At 42.4% G+C, this 10856-nt stretch overlaps 1 protein-coding gene across 4 annotated transcripts in view; it reads left to right on the forward strand.

The window, feature by feature from the left end:
• LOC144498509 (sodium-coupled neutral amino acid transporter 4-like) overlaps positions 1 to 10625 on the forward strand; it is a 78550-nt gene extending 67925 nt beyond the window's left edge. For all 4 annotated transcript variants that reach the window (XR_013498722.1, XM_078219727.1, XM_078219729.1 and 1 more), the window contains 3 exons: positions 3313 to 3457; positions 3564 to 3661; positions 7376 to 10625. Coding sequence is in view for 3 of the 4 variants with exons in the window: in XM_078219727.1 (XP_078075853.1) it covers positions 3313 to 3457; positions 3564 to 3661; positions 7376 to 7477 (345 nt within the window). In the remaining variant the exon portion in view is untranslated. The remainder of the gene's footprint in view (positions 1 to 3312; positions 3458 to 3563; positions 3662 to 7375) is intronic.
• Positions 10626 to 10856: the final 231 nt, after the last annotated feature.

Genomic DNA, 10856 nt, shown 5'->3' on the forward strand with positions numbered 1-10856 from the left:
TGGGTTTCTTCCGGGTGCTCCGGTTTCCTCCCACAGTCCAAAAGACGTGCTGGTTAGGTGCATTGGCCATGCTAAATCCTCCCTCAGTGTACCCGAACAGGCACCGGAGTGTGGCGACTGGGGGATTTTCATAGTAACTTCAATACCTACTTGTGACACTAATAAATAAACTTTAAAACAGAATTGGAGGGCACAGGCTGGGACGCAAGGCTGTGGGAAGTTTCAGCGTTTGGATGGAGTTTTACAAATATGGAGCATGGGCAGGATGGAGCTCAGGAGGCTGATGAGCAGATCATGAAAGCAGTTGAGGAGAGATAACATAGCATAGATAAGGATGTTAACTGGGAATATGGTAAAAGGAGACATAGGTGATGCAGAAGAGCTGGAAATAAGCAGCCTGACAGATAAGATACGAGATTCAGACCCAGCAATGTGTTGGCAAGGTACTGAGATTGCACAGTATCTTGTTTGACTGGGGTAAGAAGAATGGGTGAGGTGGAATCAATAGCAAAGGTATCCAGTTTTTGGGAGGGTCTGAATAGGATGAGTTCAGTCTTCTCATCCTTGGCAACTGCTGGTACAGAGTAGCAATTGCCACGAAGGAAGTTCTGCCCCATTAACAAATGGATGTTGGATGTCCAGCAAAGGCATAATTGTGGAGAGGACAAGTCAGCTGTACCCAACAGGTACATGTAAATGACTCAATGATTACAAACAAAGAGCAATATGCAAATGAGGAAATGAAGGGAACAGAGAATGGAACTTTGAGCACTCCAGTGGGCAACTGAAGAGCAGTTTCTGGTGCTGTGCTACCTGCAATAGAGCACATAACAGAAATCTTATACAGCTGGGCTATGGAGCAGGGACAGTGAAATATCATAGAGAGTTCAATGAATGGCACTGAAATATGGTCACAGTCACAAAGGATGTAGTGATACTTTTGACCAGGGCTATCTTGATTTAAAGAGGTCATTATAGGAGTGGTGAACATTTAACTGGGAGGTACCAATGCACTTGAGGATACTGGGGAGAAAAGGGAGGAACCCACTGCAATGTTCTCCTTTTCCACACTCTTGTCTATAGTTTTTGATGACATACCGTTTTTCTAGCTTGAATGTATTACATATGATGGACAATTTTGAAGATTTGCAGATGTAATACAATTACATTGAAATTGTAATAAGGGTATGTTAATATATAATTCCTTAAAAATTTGGAATGTTGTCTGCTACTTTGATAAAGGAATTAATTGATTTAAAACAAGCCAGTTAGCATTTCTGTTGAAATAGCAGGTAGAGGAATATTGTAATGCTGCAATTTCAGAGATTTTATCAGTGGCCAAAAAGAGATTCATTTAGTGATCTTCAAGAGCTGCATGTTTGCAGCTTCACGAATACATCTGTCTCGGAAAACTCCTCCCCAACGGGCGATTCCCCACTCTGAGTCCTGATTGGCCACCCAGGCCAGGTGACCATTACTCTGCTGTGTTGCCCTGAAAGGGACAATCACCACCAATATCATGCAACAGTGTTAAGCCATCTCACAAGTAATTTCATTTCAAGGTTAAGTAAGCTGAAGCAAGGATTGCTACACAGCTTGTCCTTGTAGGACTCAAAACATATTTGTAAACCACTTTTTTGAGCTGGCAATTGTACAGCAAAAGGACACTTCTGAGGCATCAATCATTCTTAAATCGAAGATATTTTAGTTTTATCCCTTTAGCCTTCAAAAGAAGAAAAGGTCTTGCCAGTCTGTGTTAAAATATTTTCCTGTACACTACTTCTACTTTTGACTTTTGAGCTGTGTATCAGTTCAGCTGCCTGGATGACTCGGTGTGAATATTCAAATTCTTAGCAGAAATACATGTTCCAAGCTGAGAATCAATTTTTCAGTGTCTCTTGAAAGAACTCTGTGAGACGACATGTTGCATAAATGGTCCACCAGTGGGAAGTCTAGGACCAGGGGGCCTGGTCTAAGAATTAGAAGCTCATCTTTCAGGCGTGTAATTAGGAAACACTTCTTCACGCAAAGTGTGGTAGAAGTTTGGAATGCTCTTCCCCGAGCAACAATCGTGCAAGATCAATTGTTACTTTTTAAAACAGAGACTGATGGATTTTTGTCAGCCGAAGTTATCAAGACATGCAGAGTAAAGACGGGTAAATGAAATTACTCTGCTGATCATCCATGACTTTATTGAGTGATGCAACAGACTCGGGGTGGGGGGGGGACCAAATTACCTTTCTTAAATTATTTCACGGGGTATGGGCGTCGCTGGCTATATTAAATTGATATTGAATCCTACAGTACGGAAGGAGGCCATTCGGCCCATCAAGTCTGCACCGGCCACAATCCCACCCAGGCTCCATTCCCGTAACCCCACAAATTTATTCCGTTAATCCCCTGACACTAGGGTCAATCTAGCATGGCCAACCAACCTAACCCCCACATCTTTGGACTGTGGGAGGAAACCGGAGCACCCGGAGGAAACCCACGCAGACACGGGGAGAATGTGCAGACTCCAGTGACCCAAGCCGGGAATCAAACCCAGGTCTCTGGCGCAGTGAGGCAGCAGTGCTAACCACAATGCCACCGTGCCACCCTATGCTAGACCAGCATTTATTGCCCATCCCTAATTTTAAAGCTTCACAGATGTAATACTATTGCATTGCAATTGTAATAAGGATATGTTAACATATAATTCCTTAAAAATTTAGAGTGAAATGTTGTCTGCTACTTTGACAAAGGAATTAACTGATTTAAAACAAGCCAGATAGCATTTCTGTTAAAAAGGTGAGATGAGAATGCAGTGGTGAGCTGCCTCTTGAACTGCTGCAGTCCATGTGGTGTAGGCATGCCCACAATGCTGTTACTACGTCTCCAAGTGTTCATGTTTGTTGCAGACTGTGTTTGTAGCACTAAAAGGATTAAGACAATGATGTGATCTTTTTTGGCCCATGGCTGTTGCTTTCAGATTGCAGTTGCTGTTGCAGAGTGTTGTGTTCGAATGGCTCACATCAGCTCATCAAACCTTTATTCATGCCACCAGATTTGAACCTTTAGTGAAAGTTCCCTTTCAACAGCTTGAAATATTAAGTTCAGGAAATTTTGGTTCTGGCATTGAAAATGAGCTCGTGTAAATCAGAAATCGGATGCTATAAAATTTCTAATGTTCTGTTGACAAGGGCAGTCCTTGGGATTATTTGTTCCTCAATTTTATTTTAGGTATGTTGAAGTGGGTGGAAGGGTGTGCAATATAACATTGTTCGCAAAATGTCAGAAACATTTTTTAAATCATATATTTCACCTCTACAGATCCGAACATCGATTCAGGAACTGATCTTTCCAAGGAGGTCTTTCAACTGGATACGACATATTGTAATCGGAGGGATCCTGCTGATTTTAGACACCCTTCTTGTGATATTCGTTCCAAACATTCGAGATATTTTTGGTTTTATAGGTAAGTTCGCAGGCACCAGTGTGACTGACACTATATGCTGTTGCTATGAGTCAGATGTGGTACATTGATATCATTTTATTTTTGTCTTTTTTCTTCTGTGCTGCAGGTGCATCTGCTGCAACAATGCTTATCTTCATACTCCCCTCAGCATGTTACATCCGACTTGTGAAGAAAGAATCAATGAAATCCATGCAAAAGATCGGGGTCAGTAATGATGTATCATAGCAGTTCGTGCCAGTTTTGTCAGGAGAGCTTTGTGAGGCTGCACTCACATTCTGAACAGAAAGTTATGTCTGGCACACACCAAAGGGCGGCACGGTGGCACAGTGCTTAGCACTGCTGCTTCACAGCTCCAGGGACCTGGGTTCGATTCCCAGCTTGGGTCACTGTCTGTGTGGAGTTTGCACATTCTCCTCGTGTCTGCATGGGTTTCCTCCGGGTGCTCCTGTTTCCTCCCACAGTCCAAAGATGTGCGGGTTAGGTTGATTGGCCATGCTAAAAATTGCCCTTAGTGTCCTGAGATGCATAGGTTAGAGGGATTAGCGGGTAAATGTGTAGGGATATGGGGATAGGGCCTGGGTGTGATTGTGGTCGGTGCAGACTCGATGGGCCGAATGGCCTCTTTCTGAACTGTAGGGATTCTATGAAATGTTTAAAGGATCAATACTTAGGGAGCACAATTCCAGAAATTCACCAATGTAAGCAGTGTCTTAGAATCACTCATCACAAACAGGCCTTTCAGCCCATTAATCCTGTTCCACTACCAAGTTAAAATCTGGCTTTTAACTCTATTTATCCAATTTTGTTTCATATCCTGTGACAGCTTTCATAGAATCATAGAATCCTACAGGGCAGAAGGAGGCCATTCGGCCCATCAAGTCTGCACCGGCCACAATCCCACCCAGGCAACCAACTTATGAAGTAAGAACATCTTAACCCATAACCTCATGCATTTACCCTAGCTAGTCCCCCCCGAACACTAAGGGGTAATTCAGCATGGCCAATCCACCTAACCCGCACACCTTTGGACTGTGGGAGGAGACCGGAGCACCCGGAGGAAACCCACGCAGACACGGGGAGAATGTGCAAACTCCACACAGACAGTGACCCAAGATGGGAATCAAACCCAGGTCCCTGGCGCTGTGAGGCAGCAGTGCTAACCCACTGTGCTACCGTGCCGCCCCTTTACCTGAAAAAAACCCATCAATCTCGGTCTTGACGCGTTTAGTCGACCACCGGCACCCACAGTCTTTATGAGGGAAAAGGGTTCTAGGTTTCCACCGCGCTTTTTGTGCTCTTGTTCTGGATTCCCCACCAGAGGAAATTAGTTCGCACTATCCAGCGAATTGAATACCTCATTAAGATCTCCCCTCAGCAAGGGAATACGCAACCTTTCCTCATAACTTAAACCCTGATATGATTCTGGTGATTTGCACTTTGGGATCAATCTGTCATCCCTGAGGCGCTGTGTCCAAATCTAAACGTTGTATCTCGATGGGGGCAGATCAAAGCTCTGTACAACTGAAGCATCACTTCCTAATCCAACTAACCATTTTGATTACTATTTGTACCTGTGCAGTAACTCTGAGTGATCTTCTACATGGTCACCATTTGCTGTTTCTCAGTTTCTGGTGTCACATGGTTAAAGCCATCACAGCCCAAACATTGGGCAGTTTGTGTTCCTTTAATCTGAAAACATTAACTGCTGTGAATAAAAATAGACATGAACAAATATTAATTGACTTGTTCTGCAACACAACGTAACTTTTTTTGACTTGCTGTCCATTCTTCAGCCTCTATTACCTTATAAATCATTAACCAGCGCATGTTCTTTCCAATTCTATACCTGTCCTTTACACACAGTTTAACCTGAATACTAAATCCCAGCCTCCGTGTTCCTGGTGGGCTAGGACCTACATCATCAACAACACCACCAACTTTTGGCAGGACAGAACCCTTGTTTGATTTGATTTGATTTGATTTATTATTGTCACATGTAACAGCATACAGTGAAAAGTATTGTTTCTTGCACGCTATACAGACAAAGCATACCTTTCATAGAGAAGGAAAGGAGAGAGTGCAGAAAGGCTGGGCACAATAAAAGAGTAAGAAGTCTCACAACACCAGGTTAAAGTTTATTTGGTAGCACAAGCCACTAGCTTTCGGAGCGCTGCTCCTTCATCAGGTGAGTGGGCTCTCTCCACAGATTCTATTCTCTCACCTGATGAAGGAGCAGCGCTCCGAAAGCTAGTGGCTTGTGCTACCAAATAAACTTTAACCTGGTGTTGTGAGACTTCTTACTGTGTTTACCCCAGTCCAGTGCTGGCATCTCCACATCATCACAATAAAAGAGACGGGCACTGTGCTACTTGTGATGCTTTCTGGGAATTCCCCTAACAGAGATGGGAGGAATTTTAGAATAGTGTCTCAGTGCTCTGTTAGAGGGCAGTGCATTCCTGGCAAAAGTATGGATTTTGTTTGATAATGATAGATCCCATCTAGAAACTGGCAAATGTAAGTTAAGTCAATTGTCCTGTCTTACATAAATCAACACTGTTAAACATCTCCATCCATTTGCTTGCAATGCCTGTATGATTGGATGGGATTTCTGGTGGTGATGTAATATCCACCCTCACCTCTTCATTTGACATGAGTGTTTGTGGGGAGGGTGAAGTGTGGGATACTGGTGTGGGAGCGGTTGCCTGCTCACGTAGTTAATTCGTAGGAGGTTTAAAAAAAATGGACAAATTTTCAGTTCCATCCCAAATTTCTCCTCCGTTCACCCAGCTAGCAGTGGTTCTGCACACCCAAAGTGTAAAAGGGTCCAGCTCCCTAAACCGAGCAGGATCGGAAACAGCACCTCCTTTTATCATAGAATCCCTACAGTACAGAAAAAGGCCATTCGGCACATTGAGTCTGTACTGACCACAATCCCATCCAGGCCCTTTTCCCGTAACATGCATTTGCCCTGACACTAAGGGGCAATTTAGCATGGCCAATCCACCTAACCCACGCATCTTTGGACTGTGGGAGGAAACCGGAGCACCCGGAGGAAACCCATGCAGACATGGGGAGAATGTGCAACTCCACACAGACAGTGATCCGAGGCCGGAATTGAACCCGGGATCCTGGCGCTGTGAGGCAGCAGTGCTAACCACTGTGCCACCGTGCTGCCCCTGTTTGTTCCTGCTGTTCATCAGACAATGAACTGCTGAGTAATTAAGCCACAATTATGATGGAGGTTGCAGATTCATTGGGCAGGATTTTCCGGCTGCGCTCACCCCAAAACTGGAAAATCCCAGCCAAGATCAACGGACCTTTCCGTCCCTCACCCACTGCGATTCCCGTAATGGGCGGAACAGGAAAATCTACCCCCTTGCGTTGATTCTGCACTTGGCACCAGTTCCCGAAATGTTTAGTTAGTTAGGAATTCATAGAAGCATAGAATATCTGAGTGCAGAGGGAGGCCATTCAGCCCATCGAGTCTGCACCGACTCTCTGCCTGAGTAGCTTACCGAGGTCTTCTTTCCTGTCCTATCCCCGTAACTCCACACATTTACCATGGCTAATCCATCTAACCTACACATCTTGGGACACTAAGGGGCAATTTACAATGGCCAAACCATCTAAGCTGCACAACCGGAGTGCCCGGAGAAAGCCACGCAGACACGGGAAGAACGTGCAAACTCCACACAGCAGTCACCTAAGGCCGGAATCGAACCCAGATCCCTGGAGCTGTGAGGCAGCTGTGCTAACCACTGTGCTGCCGTGCCGCCCTGAATTCCATACCAGTTTCTGGTTCCATATGGAAATGTTTGACTATTATGGATACTTTTAAGGATGAATAGCTTTTTTTAGGTCAAGTTAGTAGAACAAATCATGAAATGTAACCTTTTTTTTGTACCGCTTCTTCTCTAGGCTATGATTTTCCTAATCATTGGAATCATTTTCATGATTGGAAGCATGACTCTTATTGTTATTGACTGGATCCACAACCCACCAGGTTCAGGTGGCCATTAACCAGATGATGGGAGCTACTGAATGGAACCAGCGGTTTTTTGCATTTTATAAACAGCCCTGGAAAACAGCCAGATGCCATTCCTCATTTGTTTTTTGACAGCAAGATTCCAGAGACTTGAGCACACAAGAGTTAAGGCTAGATGTTGTCTGTAGATAACTGAAGATCTATTCTTACAAGGGATTGTTTTACTTAGGCTTACAATGTCTTTGGACTTTTAAAATAAAAATCCAGATCCTGGATAGGTAGAATGTGCTGTGAACAAACACACAATAGAACAACACCACAGTGCAACTTAACTGCTAGTGCAGTTAATTTTAGAAAATCTGTACCTGTTGCTCAAATACTGGAAACCTTCTTGTCTCTGAGTTTGTATATAGTTTGTATATTACACCAAGCATGCATTTTTTTAACTTCCAGGACATGTTAGGTTCCTGTTGCATTTTGCCTCTTATCTTTTTACGTACAGGAAATGCATCTAGCTGGTGAAGTCTGCTGGGCATGTAAACAGAGAGCACCCCCCTTTTTTTTAAAGAACATCTTTATTTTTCAATTGAAGTTTAAAATGGAATAAAATGGGTTTGGCTAGCAATTTTTGCATGTCTGTAGTTAAGGTCCCGAACCTGTATCTCGACGACCCGCCCTTTCCTTGTCCATTCTGTGCCCACATTCTCCACTTTGATTTTGGTGGTGAGCATCTGGAACAAGCTGCCAGAGGCAGTAGTAGAATTTTGTCTTTTAAAAAGCATTTAGACAGTTACATGGGTAAGATGGATATAGAGGGATATGGGCCAAATGTGGGCAATTGGGACTAGCTTAGTGGTTAAAAAAAAAGGCGGCATGGACAAGTTGGGCCAAATGGCCTGTTTTCATGCTGTAAACCTCTATGACTCTATGGTTCCAACCAATAACAATGCCTGGAACTAGTAGTTTGGAATGGCGACGAGCTTCTTATGACAAATGAAAGAATCAGAAGATTAGGTACAAAATTATGATACCTGATTGGAAAAGCTAACTTATTTCATTCTAATCTTTAACCTGCAGAGATATGCAATGTGTAACTTCACCGGAATATAAGTGTAACATTATTTATTATCTTTCTCAGAATGGTAGAAAGTGCAGTCCAATCATTTTGACCATTTTACAAGATCCACTTAAGTATATAAGCTGTATCCCCCTTCTCCAGACAGGATATCTCACTGCTTTACTGTTGAAGCATGTCTTATGAATGGTGCTTTGCAAATACTTTCTAAAAAATAATCACAGAGTAAGTGTTGGTTTAATTAATAGTTTTGTCTTCCATATATGAACAGAAAGGTGTTAGGGGGCAAAATGTTCGAGTAACTACGTACTTGGTTTTGTTAAGCCAGCACCAGTTGTCAAGAATGTTATGCTGCAGACAACTGTGATTTCATCAATGTACATAATTCTCATTTTTTTTATGAGCTGATATTTTTCAAATTAAAATGTATAGTACTTTTATCTGTTCAGTTACCTTTTTTAAAAAAAAGTATCTCTAGAAAGATCAATAATCCAGATTTATTTTTGAACTAGTCTTTGCTTGATTTCTGAGTGTTTGTTATTTTAATTGTTAGTTTCCAACACTGCTTAACTGTGCGCTGCATTTTAACATGAACCTTCATTCAATTGCACAATATACTTTGACATCTGCATTAGCTGCTGAAAGGTTGCTCTGATTTCCCATGCTTAACATTTAGCAATCAATGACGTGCTTTGAGAATAGTGGTTTTTTTAAAAATATGTAACAGGAAAGAAGCTCACACTTCCTTAGCTTGGTGATAATGCTCTGAAGTTTTGATGTCCCAACAGATTTCTAAGGGATTTTTGAAGCCCTGGAACTTCAAAACTAGTTTGTTTCCCTTCCTAGTGTACATTAGCAATCATTTTTCTGCATTACCTTGCGAGCAAGCTTGTATCATGGTGAAGATCTGTGGCCATTATGATGGACAGAAAATGCCCAGCAGAGATATTTTTAATTAACTAGCCAAAGTGGAACTTTATTTATAGATCTAAGCATGCGTGACCAGTGAATATTTCCAATGATGTGATTTATTCTTGTGTGGGTGTGTTTGATTACGCAAATGGTGTCTTCACTTGAGTCTTTTACGTCTTGTAAATAGGGATCCCCATGGTAAATATATGTAAGTTTTGTTGTCTGCTGAAACGCAACAGTCAACCTCTACGTTGTGAGGGATATTTTTTGCACAAACCGTTTTTCTGTCGGTTGGTTTCCGATGGCTTCAGTGTCACCATAGCTGGTCTCAAGGGAGAAAATGGCACAGGTTGAAAGAGTGGTAAGGGAGAGAAGTCAATATATGGTCCTGTTAAAATGAAGGGAGGAGCCGTCAAGGGCACTGAGGGTTTGGGGCCAGATGTGATCGTTGGGATTGTGTCACCTCAGACAAAGTGCTTCACTCCACCAGCCTCTCCGTGGGATTGAACCTCATGGGTACCAAAGTTTAGGGTTCTGTGGCACTGACTGACCCTGACACTAAGACTCACTCCTATGATGTTCCAGTAGGATGGCCTCCCATCGTTCGTATTTGCCGCTTGAAGGGTTATTGTGGAGGGTTCTACGGAAATCAGACAACGTGCCATCTGATGCTTAGACAATAAGCATCTGAGGTTGAGGCAGGCCATGTATATAGTAGACCCAGGAGTATTTCAAGCTGCTTTTAAAAGCCTGATGAGCAATTTACCCTGAAAATCTTTGAAGGATATTTTTCAATTCAGCATTTTTAAATTTGCCACAAAATGACAACTAATCATTTTTTCTTGATGTTTTTTCTCAAGTGCTTTTTTAAAAAAGAAACAATCCGTTCTTAATCTTTTCAATGAAGCAAAACCTGATTGTCTGTGACCTCTCAAATGCCTTATCATGATCCTTTCAGAGCAGTGTTTCGTTTTATGATATAAATTATGCACAGTATTCACAAAATGACTCATGTTTTTGTATAGATAGGTGAAGCTGCCGCAGCAAGATACAAATTGCATTTCGGTTGACTTAAAATTGGTATAACCTTTCTGACTTACTATTGCTGGAAAGACAGGCTTTTTTTTTGTATCCAGAAAATAAAAATTGTGAAAAAAAAAACTTAACGCTCAATAAAGCTGCTTAAAGACATTTTCCTCATGTTGTTATGGTGAATTTGTGCGAATGATCTTTCTGAGCCGTGGATAACGAACTGTAAATGAATTAAAATGCAACTTGGCAAAATGTTGTTTGACTTGCACCAGCTGGAACAGATGCACAGCTAGGTCATTCAAAAAGAGATTCTGGCAAAACTTGCGGATGGGAAATGGATAGATCAGTGGGTTATAGTACCAAGCCTGATTGGACATTTTCCTGAGGGTTTCATC

This window comes from Mustelus asterias, chromosome 9 (assembly GCF_964213995.1).
Source record: "Mustelus asterias chromosome 9, sMusAst1.hap1.1, whole genome shotgun sequence".
NCBI classification, from domain to species: Eukaryota; Metazoa; Chordata; class Chondrichthyes; order Carcharhiniformes; family Triakidae; genus Mustelus; species Mustelus asterias.